Source organism: Rhincodon typus, chromosome 38, assembly GCF_021869965.1.
Source record: "Rhincodon typus isolate 14 chromosome 38, sRhiTyp1.1, whole genome shotgun sequence".
Classification (NCBI taxonomy): domain Eukaryota; kingdom Metazoa; phylum Chordata; class Chondrichthyes; order Orectolobiformes; family Rhincodontidae; genus Rhincodon; species Rhincodon typus.
Window position 1 is genome coordinate 18,256,867 of NC_063369.1, and position 19,899 is coordinate 18,276,765.

The window sequence follows — 19,899 nt, forward strand, 5'->3', positions numbered from 1 at the left end:
TGGCCTGCTGTGTTCTTCCAGCTGTACACCTTAATACAGACTGGTGAGCCTGAAATCAAGTGCTGCCCGTCCTTATACAGGTCACTTGTACCTCAGAAGAGATTTCAATGATGCAAAAATGTGTATCGTTCTCCCCTGCACCAGCTCCTCAGCCAAGCGTTCATCTGCTCTATCCTCCTATTCGTAACCTCACTAGCTTGTGATAATAGAAGTAATCCAGATATTACTATCCTCGAGGACCTACTTTTTAAATTCCTGCCCAATTTTCTATATTCTGTCCTCAGAATCTCATCCTTTTCTCTTGCTATGTTGATGGTTCCAACATATATAACAACCTGCTTCTGGTTCCTCCCCCTTTTGAGAATATTCTGCACTCTCTCTGAGATATCCTTAATCCTGGCACCAGGGAGGCAACTCACCATTCTGATATCTTATTGCTGTCTGCCTGTACCTGTGACTAGAGAGTCCCTTACCACAGTCGATCTCTTGGAAACCAACATACCCCTTGTTACAGTAGAGCCAGTCTCAGAAACTTGGCTGTCAGTGCTACATTCACCTGAGAGTCCATCATCCCCTACATTTTCCAAAACAGCATACATGTTTGAGATGGGGATAGCCACAGGAAAGGTCTGCACTACCTGCCTACCCCTCTTACCTTTCCCAGAGGTAACCCATCTACCTGACTGTGTCTGCAGTTTTTCTACCTTCCTGAAACTGCCAACCATCACACCCCCTAGCTCCTGTAAATTCCTCTTTACCTCTAACTGCTGCTCCAACCCATCCATGCAATCTGATAGGATTTGCAACCAAACATACTTTCTGCAGACATAATCATCAATAGCATGGAAATTGTCCATAATCTCCCACATCCAATTCGAGCACATCACTGTACTGAAAGCCATCTTTGCACCCTAACAATTTACAGACCCAGAAAACAGCACAGTCTTACTGCTCCAAAAAGCACTGCTGTAGGATAACTTAATACCTATATTTTATATTTAAAAAGCAGTTTAATCTAGATACAGATCTCAATAAACGTTGGAAAAAACCCTGCTCACTATTATAAATTTACAAACAAGCGGAGTATGATTAGAATTAATAAACCACTTAATTGATTCCCTGTTGTGAAGAACTCCCGACAATGGGTTTCTTCAAGGTCAGCTGTGAATTTTGCCGTTTGTTTATTTTTCTTAGGCTGAACTGGGATGTCTAGATATACTTGAACCTAACAGTAGAGGCAGTCATCTGTGAAAGTTCACTGCCTAGCCAGATGCCAGTGCAGGTTCACTAATTTTTCTGAAGAAGGGTCTAGGCCCGAAACGCCAGCCTTCCTGCTCCTCTGATGCTGCTTGGCCTGCTGTGTTCATCCAGCTCTACACCTTGTTATCTCAGATTCTCCAGCATCTGCAGTTCCTACTATCTCTGTACCTTTTTATTGATTGGGCAGGATGTTAATCATTCAGATTGCACTTATTCAGTGAAACCCTGAAAATCTAATAACTGTGAAAATACAGGATGCGATAGGGTCACGATCTAATGTTGATATTTCTTGCCTCCTGTAGAGTTCTGGGCCATTTTGAGAAGCCTCTGTTTCTGGAGCTGTGTAAACACATGGTCTTCCAGCAGTTCCAGCAGGGGGAGTACGTCTTCCGACTGGGCCAGGCAGACAACAGCATCTATGTGGTACAGGATGGCAAGCTGGAGCTCAGCCTGATGGGAACTGTAAGTTTGGCCTGGAAAAAGACACACAATAAGTGGTAGATTACTATTTTCTCCCAAGTATTAGTTCAACTGATTTTTAGTGTAGTCAATTTTAAAGGAGCTCACTCAATCAATGCAAATAATTCTCCATGACTTGCTGCATTGTATTGGATAGCATTGATCACCCAGCTTTCAACAGATTTATGGGATATATAGTTTCCTAGCTTCTCCTCTGTTTTAGAGGCAGTGAGAGGCTCTGCTGACTCCAGCATCCGCTCCAGGGATCTTAATTCTTGCTCAGGGAATCTCACCTTTTCACAGAATCATCATAGAATCCCTAATGTAGAAGCATTCAGCCCGTTGAGTCCACACTGACCCTCCGAACAGCATCCCAACTTATAGGAAACCATTGTTCCAGGTTGAGTCATACTTGTCATGGAATATCATTTTTGTTTCCTGTTCTTTTCCTCTAATTGTGGCTGTAAGCTTCACCTTGATTTTAAAAAATAAATCTTTGCCTCATGTTCTGCATAGAGATTCGAGCAGATTACTCTGTCAGTTCAACAGAAAGTGCTAAGTACAATGTTCAATGCTGCTGTTGTAGCCATGTCAAAAACCATGCAAACTCCTTCAAAAGCAAGTATGCCTCCAAGGTGGAGAAAGTAGAGGAACCCCTGAGCCAACAACTTGTTCAGAACTCTGCTTCTTACTGTGTCCTGTCCTATTTTGTCCTATGAGCAGGGCTGAGAATGAATGAGTAGGGGCAGGGGTGTTAAATCTAGGTGTATATGCAGAACACCAGGAACTAATTGCCAAAGTGGATGAAGCAGGCCATTAAAACAGTGAAAAGAGAGTGTGTTGAAGTGGCATGTGAAAAGTTCATGCACAGGACAACAGCAGGTTTTCTTATTAGAGATTGGAAAAGTGGAGAGTTTTTCATGTTTTCATGGGATGGCCAGCATTCATTGTCCATCCTTAAGTTGCCTTGAACTGAGTGGCTTGCTACAGCTACTTCAGAGGGCATTGAGAATCAACCACATTACTCTGGGTCTGGTGTCTCATCTAGGCCAGACTGAGTCAGAGCAGCAGATTTGAGCCTCTTAACAACTGTTGATGGTCACCATATAATAGCTTTATAATGCAAGATTATTAATGGAGTTTTAAGTTCCAGCAGCTGGCATGACTTGAACCATATAACCAGACCATTAACCTGGGCCTGTGGGTTGATAGCCTGTTGCACTGCCAGAACACCATTGTCTCCTCAGTATAAAATATGTTTTACTGGTGAAGTCTTGAATAAATATCCCATTTCTGTACTAGGACAATCTCTAATTCTAATGGCTTCTGTCTACCTCCCTGAGACATTTGTAATGAACTTGTATAACAGGGGTAACAAGGTGTGGAGCTGGATGAACACAGCAGGCCAGGCAGTATCAGAGGTGCAGGAAAGCTGACGTTTCAGGTCTGGACCCTTCTTCAGAAAATACAGGGGGATGTTTTCCTTATAAGATAGTCTCAGTTGCAATACAGAACCTGCAGAAGCATTTTCTTATTCCAGAGGCCTGTCTTTCTGCACAAGTTAGCCTTCAAATGTGAAGAAAGGTGTTGTTTTGCAGGAGATACATTCTAGCATTGTTGTTAAATTTTATTTTTCTTATGACTTTGGGGGCAAGGATACAATATCGAAGCTGTGCTTGTAAAGGTTTATTATCACGTGGGATGTGACTGTGGATCAGGATTCTCAACCTCCAGAACTTTTGCATTGCCAGAGTCATGCAGATATTTTTGTTGTTTGTATTTTTCTGCAGGATGGGAAGGAATGTGTTGTGAAGGAGATTTTCCCTGGTGATAGCGTGCACAGTTTACTTAGCATTCTTGATGTTATTACGGTAAGTGAGTTCGTTCCAACATATTTTCAGGTTGGAAAATCTCCCCCAACTCCCTGCACCCACCCCCATCCCCACATGCACGCACATGCTCGCAGACTCATGCACTCCCACTGTGCAGTGCTTGTAAATATCATTGTCTCAAGACCTTCAACTTTGCAAACCTGGGGCATCTACTGACATCCATTAATAGTTAACTGACATTCAAATAATTGTGGCTGATAGCTCTGATCTCCAGTAGTTCACATATTGCTCAATGTCTGGCTTTGTTCTATTAACTTTTGTGATCCACACTCAGGTTTGCAGTTTGAGCAGAAATAGTTACAGACATTGTCTGTGGGAGAGCCTTGCGTTATTGGGTGAGGGATGGAAATAATTCTGGGTGCTTTTGAATTATACCAGGGTCACCAACGACCATACAAGACTGTGTCTGCTCGAGCTGCTGAAGAATCAACTGTGCTTTGTTTACCAGTGGAGGCATTTCAGACAATTTTTGAGAAGTATCCTGAAAGCCTGGTCAGAGTAGTACAGGTGAGCGCTTTGGCTGAACAAAGGATTTATTCCTTTTCTGCAAAAATGCACAAACAATAAAACCACATGCCCTCACTGAACATGATTAATGTCTATAGGCAATGCTGAGGCCTGTTGTTTTAGAGTAGAGAGTTTATGTTTCATACTCTTCTAGAATTCAGGCGTATATTCATTAATCAATCCTGAACTTAACAGGGTATGGACTTGGCAATAATATTGTTGTGAAGCCAGGAAAACAAAACTGTTTCCCTGAATCCAAGTCATATGTATATTGAGTTGTGTTTTCTACAAATTCTGTTTGAGTAGAGGATTCAATCTGGTAAACTATCAGGTGTGTTGCTCGGAATTGAGAGAATGCAAGATGATGGTCAAAGCTTTGGAAGGCAGGTGGGGGTAGGAAAGTAGTAACAATGAGGGTTGCAATGGAACTGGCAATCCAGGTAGGATTTATTTTGGGTCTGTACTATTCACAAAATTTACTAGCAACTTGGATGATGGGATGGAAAGCCGCATATCTAAATTTGCTGATGACACAAAGACAGGCAATGTTGGTAAGCAGTATAGATAGAAGCATAAAATTACATGGAGACCTGGATAGATAAAGAGACTGAGCAAATATGCAGTCAGCTACTTTGGAAATAAAAGGGATAGAGCAGAACATTTTCTAAATGGTGAAAAACTAGAAACAGCAGAGGTATGTAGAATAATTAAAATGTTGTGAACAGGTGCAGAAATAAATCAAGATCAGTAAAATGCTTAGTCTTGTATCATAGAATTATAGAATCCCTACAGTGTGGAAGCAGGCCATTCGGCCCATCGAACCCACACCAATGCTCCGAAGAGCATCCTACCCAGACCCATTTCCCCCCTACCCTGTACCTGTAACCCTGCATTTCCCATGGCCTAATCACCTAGGCTGCGCATCCCTATGCACTATGGGCAATTTAACATGGCCGATCCACCTAACATGTAAGTCTTTGGACTGTGGGAGGAAACTCATGCAGACATATGCAAACTCCACACAAACAGTTGCGTGAGAGTGGAATTGAATCCAAGTCCCTGGCGCTGTGAGGCTAACCACCGAACCACCACGTCACCTTTATCTAGAGCATTAACAGTAAGGCTGTAGAAGTCATGCGTCAGATCTTACAGTGCCCTGATCAGGCTGTACCTGGAGTACTAAGAGTCTCACTTAAGGTTAGATGACCTTAGAGGGAGTGCAGGCTAAGTTTGCCAGATTGATAGCCTGGACACCAAGTATTGAGCCATGAGGGAAATAAACAAACTAGGATTGTGTTCCCTTGGACTTCAATCAAAGTATTGAAGCTAATAAGGGGAACAGATGAGTAGAATGGAAAGAAATCCATGTTTACTGATGTGGCTCAGACTAAAGCGGGTGGCCTTTCAGGAGTGAAGTTTGAAATTGTGTGACAGTAGTAAAAGCTTGGAATTCTTCTGCATCAGCAATTGGTGAAAGATCAATTGTTATTCATCAGATTTTGGTTATCCTAAAGGATGTGGGGCATTGGTTGATAAATGGAGTTAGATTGCAGATAATCCATTATCTCGCTAAATATTGGATCAGGCTTGAAGAACTAAATGCCTTCATCCCATTTACTAGACTTTGAGGGTATAAGACCATTTTGATAGGAAAGATGATTAGATTTACTGTGTTGAAATTAGCTATTTCATATTCATTGACCAATATGGTAGTTTCGTCACTGCCTGTCTAATTTATCTGATAAATATGTTGAATTGAAGTTTCTCAAGCAGATTAGAAGAGTCCCTTTTAATGATTCCTATACAGTTGCATTGTTTCTTGCCTAAATGCAGTGCTATTCCCGCAGAGCCTATATGGAATAGCTGTGGGCCAATACGCGTGCTACTGAAATATTGACTTTCCTTAACATAAGGAAGTAAGAAGGCAAGTGAAGTCAAAAAAGTCCGTAGAACGCATAGTGTGTCTTTGATCTGTGTCTATGCTTTTATCAAGACAAAGTGTTAATCAAACCAAATGCACCCAGATACTGCTGAATTATTTTTGTATCTTTACCAGATTATCATGGTGCGGCTACAGAGAGTGACATTCGTGGCTCTGCATAACTACCTAGGCCTGACGAATGAACTCTTCATTCAGGTTACTGTTTTATCACTCTCTCTGTTTGAGAACCTGTGGTTGTTTGTCTGCAGTTTCTCTAGGAGTTCTCTTAATCTCCTATCGTGACCTTGCTGGAATACCGGGCCTTCTGTGATTCTCTGCACTTTTACATTAGAAGCCAGGGTGCCCCTCCCCATGGGAAACTCAACTGGTGTAAGGAAATCTTGTGGCTTCCTTTCTCTTGGTTGTTAAGTGAGGGCAAGTTTCGCCTGATCGCACAATCCAAAGGGCAGTTGAACAATGCAGCATAATGAGCATAGAGTGTCAGCTTCCAGTCATGCTGCTGGCCTGCTTGATGTGGAGCCTGAGGTTGGGGGATGGGGGAGTGTGTGGGGCAGGAGTAAGTGGAGTGCTGTCTGTTCTGTCAGCTCCAAAGTGTGATTGCAGCATAACTCCTACAGAGTTCCACTGCAAAGTTGCATTGGATATGCAATCTTCGTTTACATGGCAAAGTGGATTTATTTCCAAATGTGTCAAAATTGCACAGCATGTAACTTGGCCATTCTGGACCACTCTGTGCACAGGGTCTGGCATTAACCTTCAATTAAAACTGAAGTATCAAACATGTGAGAACAGAGTGTGACCCCTTGTGGACTGAAGACTGCTGGCCATGACAGCAGGGCGGAAGTTGTTATCGTGAAGCAGTAGCAGTTACATTTGCCAACGTTACACAATAGAATGTTAAAATTCTGCATTTAGACAGGGAGAGCTGATTTTTCCATCATCTGTGTTCCTTTTGATGAGCTCCCGAATGAAAGCTCTGTTCTGGCCCGCAGTAAATACAAAATTCTGAAGGAGTGCCCCTGAAGATGTCGAATGACTGATTTGCAAGGGAAGGAGTTTAGGGGTGAGGAGTAGGGTATTCTGGGGGCTGATGGTTGGAGGTTGTCTTGTCTGGGAGTGATTCTGGTGGGTGGAAGCAGTCACCAGTCTATCCTCAGTGAAAAGTAAGTCAATTGGAGTTTCCCTTTCCCCATGAACTGCTTCCCACTCAGCCATCAATTTTGTATCCCTGCCTTTGAGCTAGGAGGCCTGGATTCAAGTCCCACCTGCTCCAGAGTTGTGGAATCTCACATCTAAACAGATTGATGAGAAAAATATCTATTCTTGTCTGGAGAACTGTCTGAACCCTGAAGGAACTGGCAGTAAGAAACTGCTGTTTAAATGGAGTTAATGTCACTGGGTGTGAATATGTCCACCTGCTTCTGGGCATCCTTTTTTAAATGTTCATGAGCACTCTGATCATCCAGGAGGGTTTACATAAAGTCATTTTGTTCAGAAGTGAATTGTAATTGATACACAGAAAGTGGCCTGGCACGTTCAGATTCCACAATGTTGAGTAGTTAAGTACAGGTCTTGACCTCGAGATATGCTTTTGTTTAGCATCCATGTTAACAAAGTAAATAATCCTATACCACCTCGCATTTCAAGAACTTGATAACTAGCACAACAACAATCTACCAAATTGCTGATGAGGTAATGACCGATAAGATGCTGGAATGTGACTACTCTGACAGCCCATTCAGCAATAAGCATCAGTGACCCAGGATATGTCTGCACTCTGTGGAAGCATTGGCTTCTTACTGGGCTTCATCTGGAGAGCAGAGATTAGTAGGTTCCTGTGTGGGAAAGTGAACAGCATGGGCAGTCAGTGATTGCAAGTCCGAACCCAGGCAGCCTTTTGTTTGGAGCATGATCACTTAAGGGTGTGACTTGGCAGGTCTAATTTAATAACTTGGTGACAGGCCTACAAACAGCCTGTATGTGTGAAAGGATTGGTGACACTAACTCTGATTGACAGCGAGCATGTCCTTTATTCAATGTTAGGAGAACCAGCCATCACGCCTGATTCCGCAAGCGAGCTGCACCACACGGACAAGCCCTGTGCGATACCGCCGTTTCACCAGTGTGCCAGTAGCTGAAGATCAGAAGGATACTGCTGGGAAGTTGATTCTTGACCCAGGTGGGGGTGGACGTTGGTTCAAGGCACCATATTGTTGCGATTATTGATGTAAATATGATACTATCATGTAGGCAGTCTGTTTGAATCACTTAATTTTGTCAACGTTGGGGAATTGGTGGTGTCATGGTTATGGCATTGTTAAATTCATCCAGAAACCATGGCTAACACTCTGTGGTCATGGATTCAAGCTCCACCACAACAGTTGGTGGAATTTAAATTCATTTAGTTTCTTAAAAAGAAAACTCTGGAATTCAAAGTTAGTGTCAGTTATGGTGACTGGAAAACTATCAACAATTGTTGTCAGAACCTATCTGCTTAATGAATGCCTTCTAGGAAAGGAAATCTGCCATCCTTAAGCCGTTTAGCCGACATATGAATCCACGTGCTGAACTCTTTACCGCTGTCTGAAATGGCCGAGCGTGACACCAACCTCAATGGATGGATAACAAATTTTGGTCTTTGCAGTGACGCCCACACCCCTTGAAAGAATAAATAAGACCTTCCCACGTTTGTTCAGTCATTCCAAGAAACTGTGTCGAGCATAAGATGTTAAATTCTTAAATGTGTTATGATTTCCCTAAACTTGTGCTTATCTTTCCCAGAACTCTATATTTGAATCCCTCTGATTGGGTTTACGCTGTGTGCTAACCGTTGAAACAACATAGAGCACAGTTGTGGCAAGACCTTTTCTTTATTCTGTTATAGGATGAGGGTGTCATTGCTGGATCAGCGTTTATTGCCTGTCCCTGGTTGCCCTTGAGAAGGTGATGGCAAGCTGCCTACTTGAACCACTGAGTCAGAGTCCTTTTTCTACTTTTAATGCTCCCATCTTCCTTGCAATGAAGGCCAACATTCCATTTGCCTTTCTAATACATGCTGTGCCCACATACTAATTTTGGTTTGTTCATGGTTATGCACAGCTTCCCCATATTGTAGATCTTCCTCTTTTTAGTGAATTTGCTTTTGTAGTCTTATCAGCCAAGTAGGCAGCTGCATGTTTCTCCATGTCATACTCCATTTTTACCCACTCACTTAACCTACCTATAACCATCCGTGTCCACATCACAACATGCTTTCCCACCTATCTTCGTATCGTCAGCAAGTCTGGCTAAAGTGCACTCGACCCATTTTTCCATGCCATTAGTTGTGACTGTAAATAGTTGAGGCCCCAGCACTTCAGAGGCATATATTTAAGAAGACTGTATTTTTCCCACTAGTTGGTTAGTAAACATTACAGCTGCAGTATAAAGCAGTATTGTTAAACGAAGGGGATTAGCATTCTCATTTGCCTAACTATTGTGACATTCACAATGCTAAGCAGACTTTGCATCAACAGTTCCATTTATAGTATTTCCTTTCTATTTATCTGAATAGCCTTCTATTACTGCGCAGTTAGTCTGGTTGCTTGGAGCTTAGAAGGAGTATTGTAACCCCGCGTTGTTTGATGCTAGACACATCTTGGCTGTAATTACTGCATTTATGTGCTTTCCAGATTTTCAGTTGCAATAGACTTATGGCTGAGTAATAAGTCAGAAAATAACTATGTATTCCTGCTCAAGTGAGCTACACCTTTTTAATGAAACTGTCTTCAGTACACTTTTCAGGCGACAGACCGTTTCATTTGACAGATTAATTTGTGGATTGCGTCCAATTCTTCCATGGTTCTTATGACACTAATTTAATGATGTTAATGATCTGGAGATGAATGCAGGAGGTATCATCGGCAAGTTTGCAGATGACATGCAAATTGGAAGTGTTGTAAATTGCAAGGTGAAAAACTTTCAACTACAGAATGATATAGACCAGCTGGTCAGATGGGCTGAACCATGGCAAATGGAATTTAATCCTGAAAAGTATGCAGTGTTACATTTTGGGACGTCTCACAAAGCAAGAGAATACTTGATGAATGGTATGACCATAGGAAGTTCAGAAGATCAGAGGGAGTTTGATGTGCATGTCCACAGTTCCTTGAAGGCTGCAGGACAGGAGGATAAAGTGGTTAAGAAGGAATATACTTGCCTTTAAGTTGGGACATTGCATACAAGAGCAAGGAGATTATGCTGGGGCTGAAGACAGCATTAGTTAGATCACGGCTGGAGCACCGTGTGCAGTTCAGGCCACCACGCCATAGGAAGGATATGATTGCACTGGAGGGGTGTAGAGGAGATTCACCAGGATGTTACCTGGACTGATTCAGCTTTGAAGTGTGGCTAGGTAAGCTGAGGGGGTACGTGATTGGGGGTCTATAAGTTGAGGGACATAGGAAGGGTAACAAAGGGAAAAGCATTGAGACTTACTAGAGGAGCCAGTAACCAGAGGGCATAAATTTAAGGTAAGGAACAGGAGATTTGGAGAGGATTTGAGGAAAATGTTTTTTTATCAGAGAGTGGTGGGCATCTGGAACTTGCTGCCTGAAAGGGTGATAGAGACAGTAACTTTTAAGACATTTAAGTATTTAGATGAGCACTTGAAGTACTATAGCATACAAGGCTATGGGCCAAGTGCTGGGAAGTAGGATTAGAATGATGCTTGCTTGATAACCAGCATGGACACACTGGCTGAAAAGCCTTTCTTCCATGCTGTAACATCTCCAACTGTAACTACCTAATACAACAGCGTAGAGCACTGGTTCAGTCTTAGCTGAAGGAATGTGCTCAGTTCTGGGTATCGCACTTTAGAAATAATGTGAAGGCATAAGAAAAAGAGTGCAGCAAGATTCCCAAGAACAGTTTAGGAGATGAAGAGCGTTAGTTATATGGATAGATTGGAGAAGCTGGGACTGTTCATTCGAGATGAGCAGTTTGAGAGGAGACTTGATCAAGTTGTTTCCATTGGTGGGAGGATAGAAAAACAGATGGCATGGATTTAAGGTAATTGGCAAAAGAAGCATCAGAGACTGAGGAACATTTTCATGCATTAAATGATTCAGATCTGGAATGCATTGGCTGAGTGTGACTGGTGGGGGCAGGTTCAATGAAGGTATTCAAGAGGGAATTGGATTATGTTCAAAAAATAAGTAATATGCAGAGGTACAGAGAGACTTGAGAAGAAAAGCCTTAGGTAAATCACTCCCATGGAACACCAGTGAAAGACACCACAAATGACCTGTTTCACTGCTGTAACAACTCTACAATTTTGTGTTAGCTTCCCCCCCTCCCCACCACCATGTCATTGCTTACAGTTAAGTTAGGATGGAAGCTCTTTGTGAGATTTGGCTTCCAACTTAGCCCCACACGGTCTCGCAATCCATCCTTGGTCACCTCCTTTTTCGTTTATGAAGGCATGGAGCCCACTGACCTGCTTCTCTCCTTACTTCTTGTTCCCTCCCTGCTTTACCTTGTCTTGAGACAAAAACTGTGCAGTGAGTCTAGTGTGACTTAACTCTGACCCGAGTCCCCTAGCTTCACTACTGTTCTTGGCAAAACTGTTTTCTGTTTCATTCTATCAGTTGTGGCCAGTACTGTCTGCTGTGAATCAGAAGGTTTAGGTCCCACTTCATGTCGTTAGCAGAAATGTCCAGTGCAGTATTGAGGGAGTGCTGTGCTGTCTGAGATGCTATCTTTCTGATGTGATGCTTAATCAAGACCCTGTGTATCACCCGAAGTAAATCTATTGTAACCTGGTACACCTCTGTCTTGCCTTCCCTGAAACCTCCTTTTCTCCCAGCAGTGCAAGCCCAGCTTCTCCAACCCAACTTTGTAGCTAAAATCCCTGATCCCTGGAACTATTCTAGTAAATCACCTGTGCACCCTCTCAGGGATCCTAAATCCTTCCTAAAATGTGATGACAAAAGCTGTCTGCGTTCCTGTAGTTGTGAGTCATCAGACCTATACAAATGTTCAGCATATCTTCCCCACCTTTGCACTTAAAACCCTATTTGTGAATTGTGAACCAATTTATATTGGTTATTAATCACTCTTTAAATACGTCCTGTTGCCTTCAAAGATTAACACAGTTACTTCAAGGTCCTTCTGTCCCTCCATACTCTTCAGAATTATGTCATTTAGTCTACAATTCCCCGTGCTCTTGCTCACACTCTCTCACTCTCAGGTGCGTGCTCTCTCACACACTCACTCTTGCCAAAATGTATGACTTCACATTTCCAATACGTTCCATCTGCTACTTGCCTGCCCTTTCCCTTGGAACATCTGCATCTGGTTGCATTCAGTTTGCACCATTCTTGCTGTGCCACAGCTTCAAGTTTGTAACATCAGCAAGTTTTCACATTTTACACTACATTCCAATATGAAGTTCAGTATGTGTATATACAGATATCAGAAAACATAATGGCCCTTGGGATATAACACACACTACTCCCATCTGACAATTAACCATTTTACAATCAAATCACTGTATTCTTTTTTTTTTAATCATTGAAATTGATCCTTCCTTTCCCTGACTTTATTAACTAGTCTTTACATGACACATGGCCAAAAGCTTTATTAAAATCCAAATAAATATACATTACATTTCCTCCTCCAACTTTCTCTGTTCATCAAAAACTGTGGTTCGATTAGTCAAACACAGTCTGCCTTCACAAATTATGCTGGTTCTCCTTAACTAACTCAAACTTTTAGTGCTTGTTGATTCTTATTTTCACTGATTATTGATTCTAAGAACTTACCCACTACAGATGTCAGACTGTTCTGAAGAAGTCATATTGACTTGAAACGTTTAGTCTGTCTCTCCTCCGATGCTGCCAGACCTGCTGCATTTCTACCACATTTTCTCCATTTTATTTCAGATTTTCAGCATCCGCAGTATTTTAATTGTATCTGATGTCAAATTGACCCACCTATAGTTACTAGTTACACCATCTGTGGCATCTTTGTCCAAACATTTGCCACTTTCCAATCCTCTGGCAGCTCCCTTGTATCATGGAGTCTTGAAAGAATTTTGCAAGTCCGTCTGTTATCATCCTTTATCACCTTGGGCTGCAAGTCATATGATTAGTCTACATAACTGCTCTAATCAATCGGTCTTATTGGTACATCCTGCAAATCAATTTTAACCATATCCATGACCTTCTCAGCGATCCCTTTCTTGGTTAACACCAATGCAAAATTTTCAATAAGTATTCTAAGTTTGTCCTGCTCCTTTTAAATATGTATCACCACCTTAATGTCCTGGTTTGGTCTTGTAGAATTTCCACCATGTGCATCATTCACCGTCCTTTTCTTTTTGTTTTCTCGTATTCTTTATTTTTTTCCCATCCAAGGAGCCCTGGCTTTGGTTCCCTGCCCTTTCCTCTAGATCCACCACTGAAGTTGGCCCTGACCAGTTTAGAAGTTTTCTTTGCATTATTCCTTACTTTACTCCATGCTTAATCGAGACTTTGTGTTGATCACTCTTGCCCAAGTGCTCCCCTATTGACTCTTGCCCCAGTTAAGACAACCCCTCTCCCCTCTTATTTACCAACAGGAGATTCAACAATGTCTCCTTCCTTTGGGGTGGCACGGTGGCTTGGTGGCTCCATGGTTAGCAGTGCTGCCTCACAGTGCCAGGGACCCGGGTTCGATTCCACCCTCGGGCGACCGTCTGTGTGGAGTTTGCACGTTCTCCCTGTGTCTGCGTGGGTTTCCTCCAGGTGCTCCGGTTTCCTCCCACAGTCTAAAGATCTGTAGGTTAGGTGGATTGGCCATGCTAAATTGCCCGTAGTTCTGAAATGTGTACAGAGAACCTCCCTGACCAGCGTGTTTGTAAGTCCAATTAGAATCATAGAATCCCTACAGTGTGGAAACAAGCCCTTTGGCCCAACCAGTCCACACTGAACCTCGGAGCATCCCGCCCAGACCCATCCCCCTATAAACCACCTAATCTACACCTCCCTGAACACTATATGGGCAATTTAGCATGGCCAATCCACCTAGCCTGCACATCTTTGGACTGTGGGAGGAAACCGGAGCACCCGGAGGAAACCCACGCAGACACGGGGAGAACGTGCAAACTCCACACAGACGGTCGCCCGAGGATAGGATTGAACCCGGGTCCCTGGCACTGTGTGGCAACAGTGCTAACCACTGAACCACAGTGCCATCCAGCTGCCACTACTGGACTGGAAACGTCAACTGTGTTTCTCTTAATGCAGATGCTGCCCAAGTTTCTCTAATTTCTGATTTTATATCATATTCCATGTGGTTATTTGTGTTTTTCACCACACTTTATTCATTTACCCATTTGTCTGTCTTTGGATTCCTTATATGTTTCTTAGCCTGTTCCTATCTGGCCTGGTAGTACTTTCTTATTCAGTACTATCTAACATTCTCTCACTCCTTTAAACACCTTATTCTTCTTTCCTCATACATTCTGGTGCCTGCCCAATTTAGTTTAAGCCCTCCCAAGCCACACAAGTGAGGATGCTCACAAGATCAAAAGCTGAAATTGCTGGAGAAACTTAGCACGTTTGGCAGCATCTGTGGAGAGAAAACAGTTTGGGTCCAGTGACCCTGCTTCTGAACTCTCAGATGCTGCCAGAACAGATGACTTTTTTACCGTAATTTCGCTTCTGTTTTTGTTTCTGATTTCCAGCATCCATAGTTCTTGCACTTTTTATGCTCACAATCATTAGTCGAAGTCTCATTGAGGTACAACCCATCCTGTTTTGAGTAGGGGCCTTCTGTCCCCAGACTGGCTTCATTCACATGAGAACCTGAACCCTTCCTCCTACATTGTGCTTCACTCCAAACATTAATCTTCCCTTTCTGCCTATTGCTACTTTTGCTGGCACAAGGCACTGGAGGTAATCCAGAGATTACCACCATCCTTGTGCGACTTCAACTTCCTCCCAGCTCCTGAAAACCTGATCACAGGATCTCGATACCCGCCCTACCAATGTTTCCAATCCCAGCATGTATCAGAAGTTCACCTTCACGTTCTTAGCCATGCAGAATACTTTGAGTCCTCTAAGTGATATCCTTTACCATGGCACCAGGGAGCCAGTAAATGATGGCTATTACAGAACTGCCCATCAGTCTCCCTAGCTATCGGGAACCTCCTGTAACAACTGTGTCTGTACTTTTTGCTGCCCGCTCCTGCGCAGCCCCTTCCTTCCCAATTGGTGTCATAGCCGAGACAGCCCTTCTTCAGGATATTGTGTCTCTGAGCAATCTCCCATTCTGGTTTGAAGGTGGCCTCACACTCTGAAGATTCTTGTACTTCCTGCCTCTTTCTGATAGCTGCCCATCTACTACCCTCTGCTTTCTCAGCCTGTGGGGTGCCCTACTCCTGGAACAAATCCCTTGACTCTCTCGAGTGACTCCACCTGCCTCTCCAATCCTGAACTCTAATTCAAGGAGCTGGAGATACTGCCTAGGTATGTCACCCACCACCTCTACATTACTCTGAAGTATTGAAACACTAAAGATTGAAAACACAATCCTTTGATTAACAAGCATTAAGTGACAGACTAGCATGAATTCTGCTGTAACACTCCTTACTGTTTTCCCATTGACTCATGGCCAGTTTTGCATTTGAGGGCTGTGAAGTGGTAAGGACCTGTGTAGCAATTGGAAAGCTTTGAAATAAAGTGACATTTAATTGACATTTCAATTTATTTGAGTTAGTACGTTTGGGTTAATCTGTGGTTTTTCTTGTGTGGCTGCAGGGTATGAAATGGTTAAAGGCTGGCGCAGAGCTAGTGATTGACCTCCAGGTGTCGCTGTCCCATTACTTTACATGTAAAGGATATTCATTCAACCTTTTCAAAACCAATTCCTAACAGCTGAGTTTATGACTAATGTCACTGCTAGGTGGATCAGCAAGCACTGGTGCATCAAATTGGAATGTTGCTTTTGGTTCAAAACACAAATAACTGCAGCACCTTCCACAATAAGTGGGAATCCAGTCAATGGAAATGATCCCAACATCATATGTTACAATACAGAAGGAGGCCATTTGGCCTGTACTGGTTCTGTTCCCTAGTTCAAATCTCCTGCCCTCTCCTTGTATCCCTGCACACCATTTCTATCCAAATAACTATCCAATGCCACTCCTGAATGCCTGAATTGAAGCTGCCTCCTCCACGTTTCCAGACATTCTAGACCCTAACTACTCATTATGTTAAAAAAAAGTTCTTTGCTCCCTTCACCCTTGCTTCTAATGCATGTCATTTTAAGTCTAAGACTTCTTGTTCTTGATTCTTTGAGTGTGAACAGCTTCCTATTTCTTCAATCCAGCCCACTCCTCATGATTTTCAAAAAACTCTATTGAATCTCCGATCAGCCTGCTCTCCAACGAGACCAGTCCCACTTTCAGTGATCGTCTGAGATCACTACAGTTTTATAAGACACTTTTCCTATTCCATTACTTGCAGATGGATCATGGGGGCCATTTTTAGTGGCTGCACCCTACCTCCTTCTTGGTAACGCTCATTCTGATTCCTAACTCAGTACCAGCTAAGAAAACAGGACTTGAGTGTTATCACTGGTGCATTATAAAATATGACCGACTTTAGATCAGAGTCTGATTTGCTACACTGCTTGTATGGCATCCGCTACTAGGTGAGCAGAGACTTCCCCTACATAAATGCAGGGGTAAAACCTGAAGCCATTATGTTTAATCCACACCACGAACTCCATTCTTTAGTCATAGTCTGCTCTCTGGCCATTGTCTAAATGTTGAGTCAGACTGTCCACACGCAGCTTGACTCTGTTATGAGATTCCAAGTTCATTCTGCCTCCGTTCATCTCTGTCGCTTGCCTCAGCTCAATGCCTGCTGAAACCCTATCCAAACCTTGTGTATATCTAGACGTGAGTTGCAGTTCTCTTCTGGCTGGCCTCCCACCTTCCTTGAACTTGCACTCGTTCACAGCTCTCTGCCCACATTGTAACTTCCATCACCTTCTGCCCATGGAGAGGGCCAAAGCTGGGAGGCTGTTTCATCCTAATCTTCCCCAATTCCAGACAGATTGGATGATTTTACCATCCCAGTTCTGGGCTGCTGCTGGCAATTTCTCTGCCTGTCTCAGGAAGAAAGCCTGGGATGTTGGACTGTAATAAAGCTATCAACGCGCTCCAAACTCGACTTCCTGTGCTAGGAGAGAACAAGGTATATTTTGGTGCTAAGGCATGGTTGCTGGCCATTGGCTAACAACGGTAATTTAAAACATGATGTGGTTGTCCTTTTTAGAGCTACAAACCGTATAATGTATATCATGTACAACGAGAACAACTTGTGAGTGGACATCCATGCGCCAATATCTCTGGGACGTAATTGAAGCACTGGGGGCTCTTGCCCACCCCCTGCAGAGCTGAGGCCCACCATGTTAAATGTCAGTCTGCTATGCAATTGGCCAGTGTCACACATTCCCAGGATCGAGGACCGCTGTGTACCTCTGGAGATTCACAAGGAAACGTGACGAGGTTTGTTTTTTTTTGGACTGTCCACATGATGACTGCCCATCCTTCTACTGGTTGAGTGCCAGTGGCGGTGTCATGAAGCCCTTTAGTTGCCATCAATTGTCCTCAGTTGAAATCATTAAAACACAGGGGCTGCAAATGACTGTCCATGAGCCGTGCCACCCCAACTTTAATCAGAGCAGAGGTGGAAAGTCTTCATGTGACACCCTCCCTGCCCAATTAAATACTTCCTGTGCCTCAAGGGAGTGCATCCCTGGTCTGGGGAAGTGACTGTTGTTCAGGCACAAAACCTCATAATCTGTGGATTAATTCCTCTAAAGAAACCATGATATCAGAAAGCACTCTCTTCTCCCAGGAAAGGGCAGAGACAATCTGGAGCTCTCTTCCTGCGAAATGCTGTGGATGCTCAGGAGCCTTTGAAACTTCCTGACATATTTTAGTAGATTTTTTGGGTTTGGGGGATCAGGAACAAAGGGTGGAACAAAGGGAACTGAATTATACATCAGCTGTGATCTAATAAAACGGTAAATTGGGCTGGATGGTTTGATGCAGAGATAGTAGGAACTGCAGACGCTGGAGAATCCGAGACAACAAGGTGCAGGGCTGGATGAACACAGCAGGCCAAGCAGCATCATAGGAGCAGAGAGGCTGACGTTTCGGGCCTAGACCCTTCATCAGAAAAGGGGGAGGGGAAGGGGGTTTTGAAATAAATAGGGAGAGAGTGGGAGGCGGATAGAAGAGGGATAGAGGAGAGGATAGGTGGAGAGGAAACAAACAGGTCGAAGAGGCGGGGATGGGGCCAGGAAAGGTGAGTGTAGGTAGGGAGTTAGGAAGGGGATAGGTCAGTCCAGGGAGGACGGACAGGTCAAGGGGGTGGGATGAGGTTGGTCGGTAGGAGATGGAGGTGCGGCTTGAGGTGGGAGGAGGGGATAGGTGGGAGGAAGAACAGGTTAGGGAGGCAGGGACGAGCTGGACTGGTTTTGGGATGCGGTGGGGGGAGGGGAGATTTTGAAACTTGTGAAATCCACATTGATACCATTGGGCTGCAGGGTTCCCAAGATGAATGAGTTGCTGTTCCTGCAACCTTCGGGTGGCATCGTTGTGGCACTGCAGGAGGCCCAGGATGGACATGTCGTCTGAGGAATGGGAGGGGGAGTTGAAATGGTTCGCGACTGGGAGGTGCAGTTGTTTGTTGCGATGGTTTGATGACCTGGTTCTGTCTTAGTAACATACAGTTGTAAACAGAATGTGCTTTGTGTATGTTTAAAACATTTTTGCCACATTTGTCAATCCTATAAAAAATACTATTTGCTTGCAGGTTTATAGTTTTTTTTAAATTTATTCATTGATGGTTAGGCCAGCGTTTATTCCCAGAGGGAAGTTATGAGTCAGCCACATTGCTGTGGGTCTGGAGTCACGTGTAGGCCAGACCAGGTAAGGATGGCAGTTTGCTTCCCTAAAGGACATTAGTGAACCAGATGGGTTTTTCCCAACAATTGATTCATGATCATCATTAGAATCTTAATTCCAGATTTTTATTGAGTTAAAATGCTACCATTTGCCATATGAGATTCGAACCCTGGTCATTACCTCTGTCCCTGGATTAGCAGTCCAGCGATAAAACTTCTAGGCCATCATCTCCCCACGTTAACTGTTAGACTGCATTAGAATCCTTCTTTGGCTCTTTGAATTTTTTTTTTGATTTTCATACCAGGCTATGTAGATCAAACTGACTCAGTTGCATAGTACACGCAGTTCTTGAAACAAATACAAGAAGCATCCATAACTCACAATTTATTTTGCAGATAAATTTGCATAACTGAATATTTTCAACCCCCATTGGATCATGTGATAAGTGCTCCTGTCAGTTCTGGTCACGCCACACGGCCCAGTGATATTCAATAGTGTGCTGGATGTACATGCCAGTAAGTCAGTATCTGCTAAGGAAGTAACTGATGGTATTTGGTGATACTGCTCCTGGGTCGTGAGAGAATGGAAAAGAACATTCATTTCTTGATCACTCTCCAGTCCGTAGACAGATGAAAAGTAGCAGAAAAAGCAAACGTGAGGATGTAAACCCAGTGGCTCGTTGTTTCTCAGGCCATGCAGTCTTTGTGAAGCTGCTCTGAGTTTATTCCTCAGTGAGTATGAGATAAAGTCAGTCAGATGCCAGCCATGGGTAGCAGACTCAGCCCAAAATCAGCAGGTCAAGGTTTGAATCAGCCTTCAGGCATTTGAGCATACAGTCTGTGTTGATCCCAGGGGCAGCACCGCACCGTGAGGGAGGTGGTCCCAGGGGCAGC

At 43.5% G+C, this 19,899-nt stretch overlaps 1 protein-coding gene across 3 annotated transcripts in view; it reads left to right on the forward strand.

Moving 5' to 3' along the window:
* The window catches only part of pnpla6 (patatin-like phospholipase domain containing 6), a 148,087-nt gene that overhangs the window by 27,384 nt on the left and 100,804 nt on the right, over window positions 1–19,899 (forward strand). For all 3 annotated transcript variants that reach the window (XM_048617875.1, XM_048617876.1, XM_048617874.1), the window contains 5 exons: window positions 1,563–1,722; window positions 3,510–3,590; window positions 3,990–4,118; window positions 6,175–6,255; window positions 8,104–8,239. In XM_048617875.1, the coding sequence (XP_048473832.1) occupies window positions 1,563–1,722; window positions 3,510–3,590; window positions 3,990–4,118; window positions 6,175–6,255; window positions 8,104–8,239 (587 nt within the window). The remainder of the gene's footprint in view (window positions 1–1,562; window positions 1,723–3,509; window positions 3,591–3,989; window positions 4,119–6,174; window positions 6,256–8,103; window positions 8,240–19,899) is intronic.